Source organism: Lepidothrix coronata, unplaced genomic scaffold (genome assembly GCF_001604755.1).
Source record: "Lepidothrix coronata isolate B3197 unplaced genomic scaffold, Lepidothrix_coronata-1.0 Scaffold5, whole genome shotgun sequence".
Taxonomy (NCBI): Eukaryota; Metazoa; Chordata; class Aves; order Passeriformes; family Pipridae; genus Lepidothrix; species Lepidothrix coronata.
In genome coordinates, this window is record NW_016690185.1 from 9,595,949 (window position 1) to 9,619,237 (window position 23,289).

Consider the following 23,289-nt stretch of genomic DNA (forward strand, 5'->3'; position numbering starts at 1 on the left):
TTGTTTTTAATGGGAGATGTTTAGGCAGGATAAATATGTCATAAATGTTAAGGGACTGATTCTGTTTCTAGTTATGGCTCGTGTCAGAAAGCAAATAATTCACAGAGACCTGCCAGCAAAAAATTTGCATGTACTCAGAATCCAGTCTAAATGTTTATACTGTCTATTAAAAAAATATGATAGGTGGGGGATTTTTGTTCCCAATCACCAAGAAAAGGAGCAGAAATGCAATCTGCAATTCTCTTTGTGAGATGCTGCTAAAGGGCATGAAGGCATTCCAGCATCTTTTGTCAGAGAACATCTACAATATGCCACCTAAAAGTATAGGAGGGATACTTTTACAGCTTTCCCCCACGCTATCTATACTTATTCACCCTGCCCCTCACTGTGTACTCATGAGCTTTTTCCTACTGTGCCATCTGCTCAGTTGCAGATGTCAAGATTCTCCCTTGCCTCTACAGGTATTGAGCACAGGAATAGACCCATAATGTTGCATTTTCTGAAGTGTCAAGTGGTAGAGGAAGTAAGAAGCCTAGACCAGCTCTATTAGCCTGCCTGATTTAATACAGTCATGTTCCATGTCCTCCTCATGATCCATACAATGCCTGAATCCTACCCAAGCCTACTGGAAATAAGAACTAGTAGATGAATGCATTGAACCAGACGAATTCACATGTGATCATATGCCCAACATACAGGATATATATTTTTTATTTTTTTTTTCATAATCTTAACAATTCATGTTCTTTCTTAGTGTCACCCCCAAAAACCACATCCTTAGTGTTTCCTGCCCTCACTCCCCCATTCGTACCTGCAAGCAAGTTTCTTCCTCGGCATACTTTTCCCTTTTGTTGCCAAGCCACAAGTTATCAACTTACAATGTTGAGCCCAGGGTTTTGAGGAGAAATGGTGGAAAGAGAAAGAACGCCCTTGAGTTGTGGTGTGATGACTTGATGATAGCAGTCAGTTTCTTGGTGAGAGAAAAGAAGCAGTGAACAGCTTATTTGATTTACAGAGACATATTATGAAAACAAGCTATGAATCTTTGCATATACAAAAATATGTGAATCCTTAGAGCCTATGTCAGACATAAGGAAGGATGGAAAGGTTTGCATAGTGTAATAGAGTATGTAGCCCTGAGGTCTATCAAATGCAAGAATATGAAGTGTGGAGTTTGTAAAAGTGTGAACTATTCTGAATGTGTCAGCTGACATCAAACATGGCTATGGCTGTTTGACCAAGCACAGACACCAAATTATTCACCCAGTTCATCTACTGCTCTCCCCTTCAGGGACCAGCAGAAAGAGTGAACTGTTTGCAAAAATACTGAGAGGGGAGGAAAGCCCCCTCCATAATGTTATGCATTTCCCCACAACTTTATCAGGGAGTATCAAGATGGATGGATGGGCAACTGGCCTCAATTTAGTACAACCTACAAAATCCTTCTCAGCTGCAGAGCAGTGCATTGTTGCAGACAGGATGGGCAGCAGAGTTCATCAGCTGAACTGCAATGTGCAGTTCTGCTCACTGCACCCTATAAGCAGTTTCCAGCTTTTGTAATGCCTCATTGTCCTAACTTTCCCCTTTCTCCAACACATTTAATTCCTTAAACCTCTGGACATCTCTATTCTCTCTTGTGACAACAGTTGAATAATGTCCACAAATGGAAATATCTACTCCTCCTCTTGGCTTGCTGTGGAGCCATAACTCCCCTCCCCCAATATATTCAGCCTAAGTGGATTTACAGAGTTAGTCTGACAGTTTCTGAAACGGAAAACCTCTGGTTCACAGCAGAGTGCAAGCACTGCTGTCTCTATAGGCAGGCCAGTGCTTCTTGCTTCTCTTTAAGATGGATTCTCTCTGATGACGTGGGGACAGAGGAGGTACCCCACCTGTCCAGTCACTGGCCTCGTGTTGAGACAGCTATCACAACTGCCAGTTCTTCTTGAAGGTTTTACAATGTGAAAGTTTCAAACATCAGATGAAAGCAATTTTGAGTCTAAACTAAACATGGCCAGGTTTGCATTGATGATTTTTTGGTGAAAGTCATCAGCTTCTATTACCTGTTTCTTGAGCCATCCAGTTCTCTGGCTTCCAGCTATTTCTAGAGCTTGATTCTTTTCTTACTGAAGTTAATGGGAGGTTTTGTCACTGATTTCAATAGGAGGCCTCTAACTTTCCAACTTTCTGTCTATAAAGGCTTGAAGTGCTTCCAGGTTTCCATCATGCTCTGCGTTTCCCTCTTTAAGTCAATTGGACATTAACAGATTGGGTCCACACCTTTGGATAGAGAAAAGCTCTAGATCTGATTCAGCTCTCACTCACACAGCTTTATACCTCAGTGGAGTTTCTCCTGATTTATACTGGCAGGAGAACGAGGTCCAGTGTTACTCATGCCTGGGTCATTGCCAGTAGAACACGGAGAGAATTCAAGTCACTTGTTATCCCGTTCCCCACACCTCTCAATCACAGCATAAACATATGTACATATATGTGGATATATTAGAATCATCTGGACTCTTTTAAGTTATTTGCCATTGAAACTGACTTCAAATTCAAGTTTTAAAGTTGAAATAACAAAGAAGGAAAAAAGAGCCAGAAGGGAGCCAGCTGCAACGGTACTCACAATTTTCATCAGTCTACGGGACACTCCTAATAACATATTTTACTACTTTGTAGCGAACTTTCTTTGCTTCTGCCATAAATATATTCCCTATGCTGTAAATGAATAGCTTGCAAGCTCAGTAAAGTTAATATAGAAGAATAAATCTTAACTACCTAATGTCAGGTCGGAAGTATAAATCTTATCTAATATGCCAGGTCAGAAGGAAAGAATACTTTTCGCTGAAAATAGCAAATACTTTCCAGTGCAGAGTAGAAACTTGTTTTTCTCTTTAAAAAAACATGCTGCCCCTAATAAGATGAGTTGAACAGTCTCTTTTTAGAATCTCTAAAAGAAAAATAAACACATAAAGCAGAGTTAATATATAAAATGCTCCAAAGTTTATCTTGGCAGAACAGTTGTAGGCAGTGAGAGTTCTCTCCCTCTCACACATGCGTTCATACACATACACATTCACACACACACACACACACACACACACACACACACACACACACACATCTTGAAATTAGGACAGGCCCTTACAATAGCAAATCCTACATATCTGGACAAATTCATAGAACCTTATTCAGGCAAAGTTCTCATTTTAAAGTCAATGGAAATTTTTCCAAAGAAAGACAACAATCCTTGAAGCCTTTTTGTGTAAGTACAGACATGCTGTGTCACAGCAGGGAATAGCGAGGAACACAAATGCCTGCTCTCTCAGGTCCCCCTCCCATGCACGAGCACTTCTGCCAGTTGTACAGCAGCCATGCAGCCACCATCCCCTCCTCCTGCCTGCCCAAGGCCCCACTTGTTGGACACAGATGGAGAGCCTGATGGGTGATCTACCAGCCAGCTGCTGCTGGCACATGGGTCCCTCCCAGGAGCCACAGGCTCCCGCTGCTGCCCATCCACTTGTTCCTTCTCCACACCTCCTGCACACACACCTTTCTCATTAAAGCCAATGTAACTTCAGAGGCTGAGGAGATGAAGCCCACCAAAGGCTTTCTTTGAGCCTCACAGGATTAGCTTCATTTGTTTAAAAGTTCATATCAGCCTGTGCTGGGGAGCCACCACAACAGGGGAATACTTCACGCTCCAGATCTAACAGCCAAGAGGCTTCCCAAAAGCAGTAGCAGGTGCTATGCTGACACTCCCAAACAATTTGGAGCTCCCCCACCTCTTGCAGCAGCCACTGGCCTTTCATACAATTTATTTACTTCAGGGTCTGTAAAGCAAACCGCCAAACAGTCATTTCCCTCAAGATAAACAAGAATAGAGGCAGTTTCACATGACTGAAGCACAACTTGATGCTGAGGCGTGCCAGATTCTCTGGACCGTTCTTGCTCAGTGCCACCAAGTTACAGAATGCAGAACCTGACTTACTAAAACCCCACAGAAGAATGCAACAAGTAGGTCCTCTCCTCCCCTCTCCTTCCCTTCCCTCCCCTCCCTTCCCATCCTTTCCCTCCCCTCCAGCTGCTGAGAAGTTGCCAGTAATGTCCAGCATTCAGTCTGACAACTGTTCTACTGTAAATATTTAGAAGAATCCATTTGAGATTAAACAAAGGGTACATAACTGCTCCTAAGTGATAGCTCTTATTAATGTTTGCAGCAATAGGCACTCTGCAAATGCATAGGAAAGTCCTACCCCTAGGTTGCTTGTAAGAAAGGGCAAGACAGAAGGCAGCAGCCAGAACACAGTGTAATTTGAGCAACAGTGTGTTATCATTATAAATATCAGCACAGAGACAGCATTCCGTAGTGTGTGTACCATGCTTGCATATCTTCCAGACAGCAATGGGTAGAGTGTGTTACCCTGACCAATGTATTTTAAATGATCCAAATCAGGCTGCAGAAGTACTGACTCCCAGTTTGGACATCTTTGCCTTTCTCTGGTCTGCCCTAAAAATATAAAAAATGCCCCAAAAAATCCCAAACCACCAAACCCCCTCCCACCTCCAGTATGTATCAAGAATCGCCATGTAGGGGAGAAGACAATCGCTGCTCTGGTGGATTTTTTAACTTTTATTGTATTCCAAAATTATCCTGTTTTTACAGTATCTTAAATGTTTCCTGTGCAGTGTGATATTAGTAGCAGGGAAAGGATGGTCACTAACAATGTCCTGGGGATGATGATGAGATACTCAAGAAGTAATGCTGGCAGAAGTCACTTTCCAGTGGATATAATTTTGAGGATAAAAAATGCCACATTTACAACAAACTGAGATGAATGCAGACGTATAAATGCATCTACATGTTAGCCAATTTCTTTGCTTAAAAAATAAATGGTGTTCTAGGAACACAGTGAACAGTGGGTATATGCCAATGCATGTGCATACTATAGCAGAATTTTCTATCACAGAATTGCAGAATATTCTGAGTTGGAAGGGACCCACAAGGATCATCAAGGCCATCGAATGGCCCATGAGGGAATCAAACCCATGACCTTGATGTTATTAGCACCGTGCTCTAACCAATTGAGCTACTCTCAGGGTTATCAAAACAAAGGTTGGTGATACTGATTTTTTAAATTTTAATTACATTATTTATTGTCAGTTATCAGTGAGTAGAATGTGCTGGTTTGAATACAGAAGGGGTAAAAATTGGATCACAAGACTTGGTTCTAGTGTCCACCTTGAACAGGTGAAGTTCTGCAAGAAAAAGGCCTGGGGCTCATACGGGCCGCTTATGATGCTTTCCTAGGGTGGTAATGTCTGGTACTCACAAATAATGCATGTAGGGCAGACCTCTTAGTGTCATGTCTAATTTTTGAAGCTAGCAGTCTATTTTCTTGTCCCCTTATCTTAAATAAAATGTCTGGATAGTCTCCAGGCTATCCTAGACATCAATCTATGTTCATCCTTTCATTTCAGTTTCACAGTTATATCTTACCTTTCAAAATTAGTCACCATTTTCTATACATGAGTTTAGATTTCTACTGAAGAAATAAATAAAACCAACCTGGACAACTGAGCAGGAATATACTGACTTGTTGGGTACTCGCATCTCTGATCATGGTGACTTATGGAGCTGTTGGCTCCCATGTCACAGCAAGGAAGAAGGTAGGATGTAAGGCAATTTATCTTCTTCTGTATCTCCATGTGTGCATATGTAGGAGCTTCAGAAATCCAGGCAGAAGAGTCACTCATGCTCTCAAAAAGCTGTAGAGGGACAGTCTAGATGGTCTCTTCAAGGAAGAAGAACATTAGTAAGGAGTGTTTCTAAGCTAGTGGGCTTGGACAGCTGAAAGCAACTGGAGTTGTTTGGCATGAAACTCCCCTAAGTGAGTGTATTCACCTTAAAGTAATAACAACAAGAAGCAGCAGCGGCAATGCACCTTTCAAAATCTGTACAAATATCAGTTCATTTTTTATATTAATCCTCTTGACAGGTTTGCAAGAAGGCATTGTCATAATTTTTCAAAAATTGAAAATTAGTTCTCTTCTAAGACTAGCCAATAGCAGTGATCTCATTTTAAGACACACAGACCACTTACTTGAAAATCTTGCTAAAGTCCAGGTGGTCAGACCTCTTTATCTCCAGGAACACATTTTTCACTGGATAATTTGGCAGGGATCTGTTGATTTTTTACAGGACAGTGACATTTGGCTCAAATAAATAATTTGACCACATTCCTTTGACTGAAAACATTGGAAGTATAAACATCAACAACTGAGCTAGTCATTGGACATAAAATGGCAACTCCTGGGCCACCTCATCCCAAGGCAGAGATTTAAAACAGTTCAAATGGACTGAGCCCTAGAAGTGTTTATTCGTCTCCAACGACTACAAAGCCTGCTGTCTCCAAGCCCAGAGGATCTCCCCCTCTCCATCCATAGAAGAATTAAATCTGACTAGATCGATGTTGACTCTTGAGGAGCCTGGACAGCTGGCTCAATCGTAGGTGTCCAAATCTTCAGTACCTACAAGGGGAAACAAATCCCTGCACGGGTCCTTGAGTGCAGATACCTTAATTCATAAAACTGAATAAAAAAATTTCAGAAGTCCTAAACTGTTGTTTAAAGGCAACCGAACCTCCAGAGCTCCTAATTCCTACTCTGGAGCCATGCTTGAATGTTCAAGGGCAGCAGATATTTTAACTCTACATCAGTTTAGGGGAATTCCTGGGATATCATTTTGCCTCAAGCTTGTGATGCTGTGGGCCATTTCCACTTATCTTACAACTTTATGACCACAATGAAAACAATTACTTCTCAAAATTTGCTGTTCCATGGCCATAAGGTCTGTTGCACTTAAACACATGGAATTTGAGTGTGAAACTGCTGGTGGAGAATGGAGGTACTTTACAGCCACTTAGCCCAAATGTGAATGCATACCCCGGGGACACTGGGAGAGGGGATCCCCTTCAGAGAGGAGGAGTTACACTTTCAGAGCAGGAATCACAGTGTAATGGGGATGAAAGAAAAGTATAAAAAGTGAGGCTATACTAATAAAGGTAATTTTTCTTCTTTTATTCGTAGCCATACTGGCTAAGGGAATGTACTCTTTAGGGTAATGGTATCTCTAAGTTCTGTATAAGACAGCGTCATAAACACTCCTCCAAGATGCTAGTTTGAAGAAAGTGGAATATATGCCATAGTTCATAAAGACAGAAGCAGTGAACAACTTGGCTTGTTATTCTTTCAACTTTTTTAAAAAGGAGGAGTGTTGCAACATTTCATTACATTTTTTACACGAAACACAGTTCCATCTTTACATCATTTTTAAAATAATAACTTAATAGTGCTTTCTTAATTTTCTCTGATATAAAGAATAAACAGAGGAAGAGACCACACAGTTGAAGAAATTTAGATATATATTTAGGCAGAAAAAATAATGAAAACATACTGTTTATTTTCTTTTGTTTTGTTGGTAATTTCATATGAACGTTAAACTGCATTAGACAAGTGGCTAAGACTCAACAAGAGGAAATTACATGAAATCAGAAGGATACTTTCTTGATATTCTCCCCTTCTCCATTTTGCACAAATATATAATGGTAAAATCAGCAAGTCTCCTACCATCTGTTTGCTTACACTGATGCCTTATCCAGCAGATATGCTACATTGAAACCTTACTAGACATAAAAGTCTAATTTTCTTCACAAGGCAACAATGTGGAGTTTGTTTTAAGGAAACTGAAGTTTATTTTAGTTTGGAAAACTTCTGTGAAACAAGTAGTTCTCAAATCACAAAGAAAATATTGGATCGTCAACTTATATTAGAAATATGGCATTTTTATTTACTTTTATCCAGAATTATGTCATTTTTTTTTATGTCATTAGAATCAGATTGATGAGCATAACACAATTCACTGTGAGTAAGAAAACAGTGATATTGCTGATGTTATCTTAAGGCAAAATGCTAATAAATGACTGGCTTGCCAGCATGTGCAACCCCTAGCCAGGCGTACAGCAGCAAGGGGTGTCTGAAGGTGCCTAGCATAAACTGTTGGATCCACTCAATGGTTCCTTTCTCAGGCACAATAATTTATGGATAAACTACAGCATGCTTTTAGAAAGATGTCTGACCTCTTATTTGAAACATACATGTGTCTGAGATTATACTGCCTCCCTGAGACTGCTGCAATGATTTGAACTACCAAGACTTACTGAATTTTGTCTTAACTAATGCAGTTGAATCTCACTGATACCTATTTCCAGCCATTGATCTCTTTACTTACTACACTGATATCTTTACTTATAGTAGCAGATAGCTTTATAGCATAGATACTTTAGGGGCAATGCTTTATTACAGACTGCCTTTTTTTTTTTTCCTAGAGAACGAGGTGCTGTTGTGGAGTGTGCCTCAGACAGGGAAGAAAACACTCCAGTAGGCTAGATGCAGATTTTACTAGGCTTTTTTTTATCTCTAAGAGCAGGCATAACTAAGGCTTTAGCGTATCTGAGCTCATCCCTGTTCTATGCCAGCGGAAGACCTCTGGTGGTAAACTTTCATGTGCCTGTTCTTTGCTTACAAAGTCATAACAGGAGAATTGGGGCAAAGTCTAACACAGTGCTGTCCCTATGTTGTGGCTGAGAAACTGTGTTCCTGATGAAAGTGAAGACCTTGAAGACATCCCAGTGCCAATTTCCTTCATTGCTGTGCCCTACCTGTCATCAGCAGTTCTCAGGCATTATGAAGCAACAACTTTAAAACTTAGCGATCTTCAGAGGAAGAAAACAGCAGTGAGGTGATGCACTTCTTAATCCCTAGTATTGAACTATTGCTTCAGCATGGGCTTTGGGATGGCTATGCTTCCTCTTTGCAATGTAAAGCAGAAAAAGGCTGATAGCAACCAAGCTACATTTTCTGGTTTAGTCACATTTTCAATCCCGGGATCCTCCAAATGTCTTAGTTCAGACTGGTCATAGCAGCCATCAAACAGGTAGTGCATTCCCATTCTTCTCCAAACATGTTGTTAAAGAGCTGCTGCTAAGAGAAAGGTAACATGGTCCCTAGAACATTTGCTTAGCATCATGGAGCTGCATCTTGGTTGATTGCTATAAAGTGCTTTTGAGGACCACAGGGTGAAAGGCCCTACAGAACTGCACATATATTTGGAATCTTACTGTTACTGCTGATGTTGCTATGTAATTATATGATTTTCTCAGGGTGTTTAAGGATGGTTGAAATCACAATAGTTTGCAATAATTATACTTTTTTTCTTTTTGCCATGTACATGATAAACTTTGTAATCATTTTCCCTGGTCATCTGGCCACCTTTTCACTTATCTTTCCTTTGAACACCTCTTTCTAGTTTTCTGTGAGAACACCTTTGTGGTACTGGCTTTTTTCCATATGGAGTGTTACATATGATGTTGGTATGGAAAGTATTACACAGCAAACAGCAGATTTAAGCTGAAAAAGATACTTTAGAGATTAATGAACACACTTTGGGTCTCCCCTTTTATAGGATGCTGGTTCAATTCTTACTAAAATCAAAGCAATCTGTTTGCCTTCCTATGAGGATATAGTTTAGTAGCCCCTTATAAAACTACTTAATAATCTAAAAGTTGAACATCTTTATATTCAAAAAGCATTGAAATTATCATCTTTGTTGGGTCTCACACTGAGACACAAAGAAATAGGGCTGCTGACTCCAAGCACTGTAGGAATCTTACTCCCAGACATAATAGCAGTCATTTAAAATGCAGGAACATTAATTTTAAAAAGTTAATGATGTAGTACTAGAAGCCTTTCATAAGTCTTTTGAATTTACATAGCTATGCTTTTCTCTGCAGTATTAGGGAATTTTTTTCCAATCTTCTAAAAGAAAGGAGAAAAGGAAAATGGTTTTGCTCTCTGGAATACGATGAAAATATGGTCATTATGCTGAAAATATTTTGATTATTTTTCTCCCCTACAAAATTACCTAAAACTATTGAAAAGTTAAAAAATGAAAATATTTTAGACTTTGAATTAGTTATTACTGAGAGGTTCAAGGCATTATTTTCAAAGTTAGTATGTTAAGAGTTAGGCTTTTGCCTACTTCAGGAAGATATGTGTCTGCTCCAAACACAACAGCCTCTATTCAAGAATGCGTCCTTAATTTTGATCAGGTATTTAAGTCTAATTGAAGTCAAGGAGTCTGTAACACATGTGTGAAGGTAACCATAAGCTGATGTGCTTTCTCAAATGGGGAGGAATTTAAGCATGGGCTTACACGGTAATTGTTTGGTTTGTTTTTTTCCAATTGGGTCTGGGTAGGCAGAAAGTAGCATAAAAGGGATCAAGAAACATTAAAGCTTGTTAACTTGCTGCTCAGTGTAGGGAGAAAAAGGGCCTTTTTTCCCCCCGAAATTTCTGACCTTTTTTGTTATTTTTCTTCTCCCTGTTGCTCTTTGCTCACCAACCACAGCTCTCATCTGCTGTGAACAATTCCCAAGGGGAACATTCCTCACTGGAGTAACTTACCCAGCTCTTTTCCTTAATTTACAGCGAGTACAGCACCCCTCGCAGAATGCATAGCAGACCCTTTGGCTGCAAGCCAGTGCTAATAGCATGTTTTCCAATAATCTAATCTCTTCAGTCACAGAGTAGAAATCAGAAAGTTAAAAGAACTGGCTTCTCAACTTGTCTCAGTCTGCCTTTGAAATCTGTGCATGGAAATGTTGTGCAAATGAGTACAATAAATTGTTACCACACTTGCACCCATGACTCAGTAGTCGTGCCCATAACAATCTGATGTATATGAAAGAACCCCGTATAAAACAAGGTTTAATGTGGTGCCAGGAACAGACTCACTCATGAAGGCTTGCATGTGCAAAGAAGCCAGGAATTTCAGCCAAAGCTGAGGACATATTGTAAACATCCATGAATTAAACACCTCAACAATCCTAAGAGATAGGTATCATTTCTCCTTTGCAGACAAAAAAATTGAAGCCCAAAGATGACAAAACTAAAACTTCTAAGTTTGGCTCTAGAAGCGAAGCAACAATCCTTTGATTGGACTCCTGAATAAATAGCTGCATTGTCAGACCTCTGACCACCTACATCTTCCACAGGCATTCTGAAAAACAGAGTATTGACATAGGAATGAAGCAGGAGATCAGTTGTCTCACTGGAGGCCCTGGGTTTGAAAATGTGGATGCTAATACTTTAAACTTTCCAATGCTGGAAAGGTACCATAACGAGGCAACTTTACAAACTTTCAGATCCAAGAACCCCTAATTTTCTCCAAAAGCACATAACTTAGTGGTGCTGTTAGAGAAAGACAAAGTAACTAGATGTTGAAAGTTCACCTATGGCTTTTATTGTCTTCCATACTGTGTACTGAACTATGTATTTTTTTGCTTTGGGGGTGGGGAACTGGTACCATTGCAATAATTTTTCCTCATTTCTAACATTACACAGGGCTCTGGTAGTCTACAAATTACAGGTTGATAACTGGGTCCAACATTCTACCCCAGGACTGGATCCCTTCATGTATAATTTTGATTGCTGTCACTAGGGACATGTACTTGTGGGGTACTTGGGGTGACAGTCTGATACCTCTGCGAAAGCAAATGACTTGACTTCAGGCAGCTCCAGGAAGTCAAGGAGCCAGTTAATAAGGATGTTTTCATACTAAGGCACAGTTCAGACTTTCCTTTCACTTATTCCATTTTGGCATCTGCTTGTGACATTTTTTAGCACAATTTTTCTGCAGCAGCCTGGCATTTTGAGTGGTGTTGTTGCGGTCATCTCATATCCGAGCCCTGTCTCATGGCAGCCCAACGTGGTGCCGCAAGCCACTAGCCACCAGTCAAGCTGCCAAATATTCATCATATTGGATGCTTTAAAAATAACTGCTGTGATTTCATGTTTTTCTAATATCTAAGGGATGTTTTGTTTTCACTGAAGCCTAACTAATTGTTGGTATAACTTATATTAGGCAGTTCTATTTGAAGTAATGGGTTCTATTTCTATCATTTATTCTGCATCAGCTTAACTTGATTATATTACAGTGTGACAAAACAGAACTGAACAGTCCTCTCTTCCTCATTACTGCAGTTATTAGAAAAATGTTCTTCAACAGAGCACGTTGCAAAGTGCCAAGGAAATTTGCAAGCTGGCTAAGGCATCTGTCACCCGAAAAAGCATCTCTCTTGGGACACAAAACAGCAAATGGATCATTTGCCTGTGCAGCACCTTGGGTAGGAAGACATGTCTCACAAATCTGTACTTGCATGTGCAGAGTAAGGTTAAACATGTGCCCTCAGGATGCTGCTGTGATCCAGCCTAAATTGTATGACTTTCTGCCATTGTTACCAGTGAAATACCTTAGCAAAAGTATAGTTTTAAGACTGCTTCTTCAGTTATGCATGAAAAGTGTCAGATGTCCCTTTGGATGTGCATCAGCAATGTTAAATAATATATCAGACAAATAAAAAAGTCCCCCTTTTTTTGCTGTTGTAGAGAAACATTAAGGTGGCTTCAAAACCTTTGACTTTACAGTTCTTACTGTAAAATGTTTAACAAGACTCATAATGCTAACCCTATATTTCCTAGATACTTAATTCTTGATGTTATACATAATTATTTAAATTTGGGGGGTTGTTTTTCTTTACCTAATATTGTCAATAGGTGGTCTCAGTTTATTTTTTTCCCACTTTTTTCTTTAAAATTGAAATTTTGTATCTTACACTTCCTTATCACCTTTACAATATTACTATCACTATTTCAAATTAAAGCCACTTGAACAATCATTGATGCAATAAAATTCCATTAGAACAAGTCACTCTCTAAAAATAGAAATATTTTGCTAAAAAGCTTTGACAAAATTTTGTCAACATTTTTTTCAAATAACTGAAACCATGTATTCCAAACTAAGTAAATGAGATTATCTTTTAATTTTTGTGGAATATTTACTTTTTTGCATTGTATGGCAATTTTGCATAAATCCCATGGTCAAAAGTCCTTGTGAAATAGCATTCCTGTCATTCCCTAGGAGTGATCCTTATGTGCAGACATTGGAGTAAAGTAAAACATTTGTAAAGACCTTTAATGAATTAAACTGATTTCCCGGTTGCCGCACATCCTCTCCACGGCATTCTCAAGAGGTTGGAGCAGCCTGGCAGCTTTTAGCCTTAGGTTGCAAGGGAGGTGATAGCCATGGGGCTCCTTTTAACAGGAAGAATGAGTGTGAAGGTGTGTATGAGGGACCTGTCTTCATTCTGCGTTGACCCAGTAACTGCAGGGGGTGATTTGTACTCTGGAGGTGGCAGCAAAGGGACAACAGGGCATTTGGTCTGTGCAGCCACTGGCTACAGCAGTTTCCTACAGCCATGAGCAGTCTGCACCTTCTCTTTTCAAATACAGCTTGTGCATAAGCTTTCAATTAATTTAACTATCTGGAAAGTTTGATGTGTTAGCATTAAACTGTTAATTGTATTTGGGATAACAAACATACTATTACAGATGATACATTAACTAAAATCAAACAAAAAAATAAGCAGTTTTAATTAATTTTAATTAATTTTCTCTTGCAATCAACTGAGCTGATTGGCATGCAAATCCCCAGGGAAGTGGTGGTATACCGCCACATAAAAAATTAACCTGCTTAAGCACAAAATGGATGATAGTCTTGATTTCATCATCAGCACCCCAATAATTCAGCTCAAATACTTTGTAGCACAGCTGTAGCCTGATGGTAAACTGCCTGTTGCGTATCATTGCAGTGATGTCAGATGTATCACAGTTTTGGGGAAGTGAATGATGCTCGGTGTGAGCACTAAATTTCTTTCATGTGGGTCAGTGTGTGCTGCAGTGAAGCCGGTTGAGAGGGAAAGGCTCAGACTTCAAAGAGAGGGCAGCGCAGAAGGGGTGATGAAACAAGCCCTAACTACGTGCCATTCATAGCTACTTCACGAGAAGAGCCAGGCACACGGAGCTGTTAAACTGACTCAGTCTCTCAAGAATCGGATGTCTACTTAAATCTCGCCCACTGTATTATTTAATCCCAATCTAAACAGGCCATCCAATCACACTGCCCTCTAAAAATCAGACAGCTACTCAGAACCATGGACTACCCTAACATCAATTAAGAAATAAGTGAAATCCTCACCTCTGTCTCTTCATAGGAGCTTTGCCATTAACTTTAATGGGCCAGGACTTTTGTCGGTGAGTCCAAGATGGGAGGTGATGATGTCTCTTTTCTGTTTTCCACTAGAGTTGCATTCTGTTTCGTATCATACTGTTCATGTTTTGGTCTCAAAAACCTTTACTTCTTTTTCTTTTAGACTAGCATGAGTCCCAGTGACATGAGGGAAAGGTAAAAGCAGTTGGATCATCATTTGCTGAGTGTTGGTAGCATATGCATCACTACTGCAGCACAAGAGCAGTCACTAGAGCTAGTACTTTAATTATTAATTTCAACTTATGTCACTGATAAATGGATGGTCCAGTCAGCCTAGAGAAGTTAGCCTTTTCCTTAATGAAAATTTGAGATCAGAGTTTCTCTTTGTAGAACACAATTTTTAGAGATCTTCTGGCACTGTGGTACTCCTTAGTGTCTGTACTCTGCATTCAAATCTTGATGTGAGTCTTGAACTTAAAGAGATAGGTTCCATTTAAATGTTTGCAGGCATCAGTCCAGAACAGTTCCATTGCAAACAATATACTTCGGGCCTTCAGTTAGCTTCAGTATGGTATGAATTTAATCATTACACAGAAAAAATTATTTCATTCAGTACACACTTTTGATCAGTTCCACTTAAAAGATACACTAAATTGAGAGGATATTAAATAATTGACCAAAGGCACATCTGAGCACTGCCAAGGCAGTGGGCTGGCTTGCTGTCTGGCTTATTAATTTTTTAACGCTATAAACATGGTAGTAGAAAATCATAGTTTCGACATGGGATTACAGGCTTTTACTGTTTAAACCCTTCTCCCTAGTCCCCGGCATGGAAAGTAAAATCTGTTACATCCTGCTGTTCTTTCTGTGGTTACTGAAACAAAACTTTGAGAGAAAAACTCTGGTCTCAAAAGACCCTGTGGGAAATGAGAAACTTGCAAATGCTACTGTAGTTGTGTAATGTTGACAGTATGAGCTGAGTGATCCTTATACAGCTTGGAAATGCACGAGCATCTGTGTAATGCACAACAATAAAAGTCTCCAGTGTATTAAGAGAACAAAACAGGGGAAGCAAATGGGGTGTGTGGGAGACAGGCTGTGCTGCCACCAGAACAATCTGAGCACCAATGAGCTTTGTTAGAAACATATAAATGGTAGATTGGGCACTACCGTGAAGCAGCAAACAGAAAGACTGCATATTCTGAAAAATGAGCATGTGTATTTTTGGTTTTTCACTTGGTAGAAGCATGCATTTCTTGTAGAGAAGAGATTGGGGAGTCAAGGGAGTCACAGTGATGTTGACAACCTTGTTTAAAAACAGTTCTGTGTGCGTATGAACAGTGTAAAATCAGCTGTGGATCTTCATGACAGCATCTTGCAGGATTACAGTACTAAAGTTCTGTCTAAATATATGTGCATCAAATATAATCCCTTTCCAAAACTCACGCCTCCTTTTTATCTGAGCACAGATGCTTTCTTTGCAAGTAGCTGAGTCTCACAACTGTCATGGCATGTTGGTTAATGCAACTATCAGTTTATTATTCTTCATAGTAGCATACTTGTCCTTCTATAACAGCTCTTTTTATCTAGACAATAAGGAGATAATGTAAGCGAGATCTGCATTTTTAGAAAAAAATCATAATGTATAGTTTTGAAGGCTGAGTATTGGAAACAACTACAGCTGACTCTAAAATCAAGATCTGTAGTTGCTTATAGGAGTTAGAACTTGAGGTGAGAAGGTATTGCATGACCTGGTCCTACCTTTACTGTCATTACCAGGGTGCTTAAAGCAGCTTGTCTCAGGGATTCTTACTGGTTCCTACACTGGTTAAACTTCCTGCATCCCTGAATTTTGGTGGTGCTCTGTAGTATGTGGGAAAAAAGAAGTCAATTTCCCTTCTCTCTCCATGAAAAGAATTTTTCAGTTTATTTACAAAACTCTCTGGAATGACAAGGAGCCATTTGTGGTTGCTGTGGCTGATTTCTGTTGTGCTGAAGATGCTAGGAGACTGCACAAAACTCTTCACCCCTGGTGAGATTTTTCAGCCTGTTGATGCTCTTTCTAACCGAATTCAGGGGAAATGTGTTCTGGCTGCCAGTATACTTAATTTTCAGGATCACTCTGCCAGACATGTGTTTAATAATGATGAGGCAATCGCCAGTGAGATCTTGGCCATTTGGGCTGAGGGCCTCCTTGCTCGTAGGCACCACTACAAAACAGTTATAGATACTCCTTGAGACTGTGGGACAGTCCCATACTCATGTTTCTGTTGCTTTTTTAGAACTGTTGACACTTGGTGAACAAAATAGGTTGGTTTCTTTTCCCTCAGATGTGAAGTGCCTCTTGAGGAGGAAAACATTCTGTCACGCCAGGCAGATGTTTGGGTAATTCTTTTGCAGTCCTCATGGGATCTTTTTCCCTCAAAACACAGGAGGACATTTGAGGATCCTCTTTGCGACGTATTTTGTACCATAGAAAGCAGTAATGCTCTGAAGTAAAATCCAAGTCAGGCAAATCTCTGGAGGAGCTACCACCCTCCTAGAAAGAAATCTTAAAGTATTTGGGAAGCACAAATCACAAAGAGAAATAGATGACATTAACGCATTAACAATTGACTTTTAGACTGATTTTCCTCTTTCCCTCTTTTGCGGCTGGCTCAGACTCCTGTAGATCTTGAGGAGGCTGGACAGAGAGTCCACATTCCTCAGCTATCACCACTGGTTCAGTTGCATTCCAGAAAACTTATGGCCAATCCAATGTGGTGATTGTCATGTATGGGTCTTTCTTCCCCACAGAGCCCAGCTGCTGTACCATCACAACACACCAAGTCCGTGCAGGTGATTTAAGGCCAAGTGATCAAGCAGAGCTTAGCTTGCAAGACTGAGCTCCGGTTTCACCTTGGCCCAAGCTGGGAATCTATTTAGCAATGATAATACAATTTTATCAAACCCATGCATACTGACTGTCCTGGTGCTGTCCTACCCCTCCTGGGCTTTGTCTTTGCTCCGTAACTGTCTGTTGACTACACGTTGGTTCAGCGTTTTCGCCGCACCATTGTCCGTCCCACCTCTGATGCATTTCTACACAAAGAAATGCTGTCCAAGAAAGAGTCTGAGGAAATACGCTGTGGTTTGCAAACTGAATTCCTTAATGACTTTCTCATTAGAAGAGCTGACTGCCAAATGCTGTTTACATTTGCCTAAAGGACAGTCCACATGATTAAGAGTAGCTCTGCTTTACATGAAGTATTGTTTTCAGACCACCACCACAGGCAGCTGCTTCCCACTAGGCAAGAGGAAAAGAAAGGAATGCTAGTGAGCACACAGAGCAATCGAGTAACAGGAGAACCCAGGGGATATCCCATCCCAAATCGCCACCACCAAAAGGGCTAGTGTCTGCGTGGGTGCTGTGTGGTGGGTAAAGCTGAGGTGGGGTTTGGTCTTGTGGCAAGGGACAGCCCAGCTGGGAAGGCTGAATTCCAGAGCAGCTATGCTGTGAAAATATTTCCTGTGAGAATGCGCACGCCTGAGAAACCAGGAGTAGCAGCAGCTCTCTAGCAGGGATGGATTTCCTTTGCCTAGCACATCCATTTCAAGAGCGAACTTCTAAATGGACATCTTGTCTTTGGAGAGCAGTGATGAGTCAGTGCACCTCAGCTGCAGCAAATGGGCAAAGAATATTCTTCTACCCTGAGCTTTTCCTCTGGCTGTCAGAACATGTGCCCAGCTGGATTCCTCCTCCATTTTGTTTTCTGTTGTTTTCTTTTTTTTTATCCCATAAATTTTAATCTAAAAATAAAGCAAAACTGATTGAAAAATGTCATTGCAAAGGTTTAGAATTTATTTGCTGCATATGGTCAAAGTCTAGCACCTCATCATTGGAAATTCAAATGCAGCTCCTTATCCTTAACTTTCTATTTTTAATAGACACCACAACTCATTGTTTCCAGAGTAGAGCTTTGGAAAATATTCTGAGATTTCATTTGCTAATGAGACTTAAAAGTAGTATCTGGACAAATGCCTTGCAAAAAAAGAGGCCTTTGAGAAAAAAAAAGGGTTTAAAGGCAGACAGGACAAGAAAATAGTTCAATATTAATTTAAGGTCTTCCCTAATCTCCAGTATTTAAGTTTTATAAAAAGAAAAAAAGGAAGAACAGATTTATTGGCTACAGAATTATAGCCAGTCACAAGTCTGCATATACATACTTTGTACTACTCCTAGCTGATGACATGAGAAGGAAAAAAGGTGCAGCCTTTCCCCATTGACACTGATCTCCCTTCAGGATGATGTTAGCAGCTACCACACATAAATACTGCAGACTAATAATGCAGGTGGGAAAAAAAAAAAAAGAAAGCCACGGACAGACTTCTGTTTGTATGCACTGCTAACCACAAATTACTGGGGTGCAAGGCTGCTGGCACCTACAATTTGATGGCACTGAGCAGTTCCTGAGCACTAATCTCATCTGCATTAAGCTGCATGGGAACTGATGCTCGTGATTACTTCCAGCAGAGTAATGCAGGTAGGGATGCAGAGACAGCGACTAGGTGAGCCTTTGCCACCACCATCAGCTGAATCCCAAACACTGATTCTTTCCCTAGATAAATATACTGCCTCTTGGCTTTTTGTTTTTTCTTTAAATGAAATGCATCCCAGTGTAAGGGTAACTTTGCACTTACGTTAGTTGTCTACCTTTGACGATCTGCTGCAGCTTCTCTGTGGGTCTCTGGGCTCCCACCACTTGCTTTGCCCATTGCTGCGCTGCATTTTTCATCCCTGAGAGTCTATGATTTCACTGTGCTCAGAGTGTTTGAATACTAGAGGGCAGAAGTGCTGGATGGCTGGTAGGGTCATCTCTACAGCCCATGCATAGAATACTTCATCCTCACTGAAGTCAGTTCTGAAAGTTGTGGAGAAATTTTTGGGTTTTGTTTTATATGTCTTTATAATGGAGCAGGTTGCACCAAAGACAAAGTGGTTCAAGCAAGAGTATTTAGCCAGAGCATTTCTTGGACCTATTTGCAATGCCTCCTGGTTCTGCAGCCAGTGTCTAACCCATGAGACCACAGTGCCTGACTTTCTGCCAAGACACTGGACCTCTCTTTGTCCCTCTTACCACATCTAAAACTTGTGGCTAACAGAAGTGGTCTATGCTCTTCTAATGCTTTTTCACCTGCAGACTTCAAAGCATTTCTTAAAGTGGATATATTTTACTTACCCACTTCTACTGCTGACCTAAGCACAGAAATTTGAAGAAATGCTTACACCCTGTGTACCATGACTGGATTTCACCAGATAGGGTTTATGTTCCCAGCACATCACTTAAACTCTGGGCTCACAGTTTCTGATACGGGGGAAGAAGGGATAAAACTTCTGGTTGCTTCCTCGGGGTTATGATGTGCAGTTTCTGAAGTACTTGAGATCTGCAGGCACTAACACTTTGCTGCATTGAGAGACGAATAGTAAGGGCCAGTTCTGTAACCAGCAGTGATAAGTTCCCTCCCTGTGTCAGAAATATGTTTTAGAGCCTGAGTTTGCTCTGTTTCCTTCTGGAACCCCTTCAATCCCCCTCAGCCTTTGCAGGAGGGGAGGGCCCTATGTTGCAGAGATCAGGCAAGCGTCTGGATCTGAACTAGACAGGGAGGAGGCTGAGAGTTAACAAGAATGAGATCTTCAGCTGCAGCTTGGAGATGCCTAATTTCAAACATGCTCCACCATTTGTTTTTTCCCAGGTTCAATGACAAAGCCCAGTGCTGTGCTTTTAAACAGTGTCAATTTCTGGAGCGCTTGGCTGTCCCTGCTTTGATTGTTGCCTGAGCCAGAATAAGGGTCTACCTAGCATTCAGAGAAAGTGCAATGAGAGACTATTTTATTACAGATACAGTACAGATACAGGTCTCAAAGAAATGCCAGGCACAGTTGGAGACAGTCAAAAAAGCATCCTTTCAATGGCTTTTAAGAGAAAAAACGCTTACTTAACTTAAAATGTTAATTCTGACTTTTCAACGACACTTTTGCTCTAAGAATTTCCAAGAACAGGAGCTTATTTGGCTTCATGCATTTAGTTATAACATGACATGAAATCAACCTTTAAATGGAGCTTGACTTCCAGAGTTTATCTTATGCCTTGCTTCATAACACTAGCAATAAAATTCTCCATTTGGAACTACAGGCTTTTTCTTTTTTTGCTGTGTTATTTGTATAAGAAGTATCTGGAATGCATAAAAAGAGGCAGGAATTGTGGAAATGGCTAGGAGTATATATTTAATACTTGTGCAGTTAAAGGGGAGATGGAAATTGTAATGGATCTTAGCTATAGAGAATTATCATATTTTGATAATAAAGTATTGCCTGTCTCGTCTCTCGCACACAGCTTGACCTCAGAGCTGTTGCACATAATGTTTTCTCTGTCAAGAGAATCTATTCATAATGACATGTCACAGGTGCTCGCACATAATATGTTTCCCATCAAAAGTGATCATCCATATTTTATATAGCAGCTTTGATGACAAATATTTTGTACTTCAGCTTCTTTTTCATCTGTCAGACTTAATGAAGGAAAGTCACAGATAGTTTTTAAATAATATCAGCTCCTTAGATCACATTACTCTGTCTTCCTTTGAAAGTAGTTTCCTACAAGATCCACAAGACAGAGGAGAGAGAGGCAAGGAGGTTTTCCTTAACTTTGAAAAGAAAAACTATTTTCCAAATTCTTAATTTCAAAATTAATAAGCTCTGTACCTTTGGAATATTTTCAGAAAGAAATATGTTATATTTATTGAGTACTCAGTATTTTGAGAGTCTAGTGAAAGCAAGTCTGATAACTGAATTTATATTGCAACTTCTCACCATGCAGAATGCCATTTATTCTCATAGTGAGTAGTGCTGTGTCCTCATGGTAAAAACACTTTCCTCTAGGTTGTGCTGCAAAATAGGTACTTTGAGGCACACAGAGAACTGGGTTCTTATGTTCTCACAGGAATTGTTATGCACATCAGGGTCAAAGTTTGCACTTTTCTTCCATGTTCAGCCCTACTGAGAGAAATAACCCCCATTCCTCATTTTATTAATGAAAGAGAAAAAATGAACTTGAATTCCCTTTGAGGTTCTTCAGATTGCAGGACTTGTCATCAAAACCTCAGAGCACAGAGGAATGCTTTTCCCATTCATGGGACATGTCTTTTCTACCAAGAGTGTAAGTGAACAAAGTACAGAGGTGTTCCTGAACTTCCTTGCTAGGCAAACCCACCTGAGCAACAGGCAGTAGTGCCTCTCAACACATAAGCCATGGATTCATATGGACTTCTGGTCTACTCCAAGGGATCCACAGAAGGGAGTTGACAAAAGCAAGTTCATTGTGTATGCAAGATATTTAGCAGTGTCTGAAGACGGATATTAAACCAAAGCACTAAAATAGACAATCAAAGCATGGCATGTGCATATTTATAAAATTACCACTGGCCTGAGGAGAAGGCAAAACAGGAAGCTGCTGATATTTACAAATACAAGTTACAAATGCAAATGAGGACTGTATTTCTCCTATATATGAAATATAACCAGATGTCTCAGGCTGAGAGATGAAAGCTTACACTTAGAAAAATGCCTGGGTTTTTTGTACAAGACAAGACCAAAAAAGAGGGGACACAGGGTCTGCAGCTACTTGATGCTTGATTATTTTTTACTTCTAATTTATTTAAGAAAGCAAGCAGGGAGAAATTAAAAGTAGCTAACAACTTCTAAAGTACAGGAAGGTGCAAAACTTTATTCTCTGCCACTGAGAAGTAATGCACTGATTAATGTCTGCTACTGAAAAGATAGTCTGCAATAGCATCCTCTTTTCTGCTATCCCCAAGCCCCTGAAGAATTTAAGCAGTGAGTGTAATAAGTTTCCCTTTCCTTGTCTGAAGAATTAGAACAATTCAATTGAAAGACAAATATAATCCTACCTATGCTCCGTGCTGAGACCGGAGCAGGGTAAATGCCACAGTTAAGTCTAAACATCAGGTTGTAATTGTTAGAGATTAAAAACATGCCACAGAGAACATTCCAGGAAAAGAAGGAGGGTGAGAAGTATGGCTCTCCCGTGCCTTTTTATTAAGGCAAATTATCGTCCGATCTTACAAGGGCATATTCCTGCACAGCAGAACTTAATCAAATAGCAATTAGTCAATGAAGGAAATTACACACTAGATTGATTTTTAATCATCCAACTAGGAAAAGCAGGGATAAGTGAACATGTATTTATCTGCTGAGCCAAATGCATACAAGGCAGAAAAGCCACTGAAAATAAGGAAAAGAAAAATAAATGTTCTCTAGGATGCTGCTGTTCCATACAATCTATTTCAAATATCATTTGCTGTTAGCTATTTCTTCAAGATGTGAACATATCAGCTGAGCTGCTTGGTTTTCTTTTTTTAATGCCGATGAAATAATCTCTGAAATGGAGAGTCAGGTCATAAGCAACACAGATTGGTTATGCAAAAATGAAGCAATCTTTAAATGCTGTCAGAGAGATGGATGGCCCACCCTTCGAAGTACAGAGGAACCATTATTTCATGGTCTTGTCTAATGTCCTGTTCTCTCACAGTTTGTTTTCTTTAATGCTTGTCTTCTCAGTGCATCCTAACGTGAGCCAGGGTTGCCAAGGAGGGTGTGCTACATGTTCTGACTACAACGGATGCCTGTCATGTAAGCCCAGGCTCTTTTTTGTTCTGGAGAGGATTGGCATGAAACAGATTGGAGTATGTCTTTCTTCGTGTCCAAGCGGATATTATGGGACACGGTATCCCGACATTAATAAGTGTGCAAGTAAGTGTTGGGGAAAGGGGAAGCTCATGGATTTGTTTGTTTTCTCTTGAATGCTGTGTTCCCTTAGGAGTCAAGTCAACAGAGAAGCAGACGGACAGGCCATGTCTTTAATGTTCAGTTCTTTATAGTAGTGCAGTAAATATTAACCCAAGCAAGAAGCTAAGGTGAAAGATCACAAAATGGCCTAAAGCTCAGGGATCCCAGCTCTGCATGAATGACCTGCCCAGAATCCACATGATGGCCTCCTCCTCTACAACTCCATGTGAAAAGGAAGCACAGGTGGGCACCAGGCACTGCCTTCCAGCAGCAAGGG

At 40.2% G+C, this 23,289-nt stretch overlaps 1 protein-coding gene across 4 annotated transcripts in view; it reads left to right on the plus strand.

Moving 5' to 3' along the window:
• The window catches only part of RSPO3 (R-spondin 3), a 63,651-nt gene that overhangs the window by 12,282 nt on the left and 28,080 nt on the right, over positions 1 to 23,289 (plus strand). For all 4 annotated transcript variants that reach the window (XM_017830613.1, XM_017830597.1, XM_017830590.1 and 1 more), the window contains one exon: positions 22,785 to 22,976. In XM_017830613.1, coding sequence (XP_017686102.1) covers positions 22,785 to 22,976 — 192 coding nt within the window. The remainder of the gene's footprint in view (positions 1 to 22,784; positions 22,977 to 23,289) is intronic.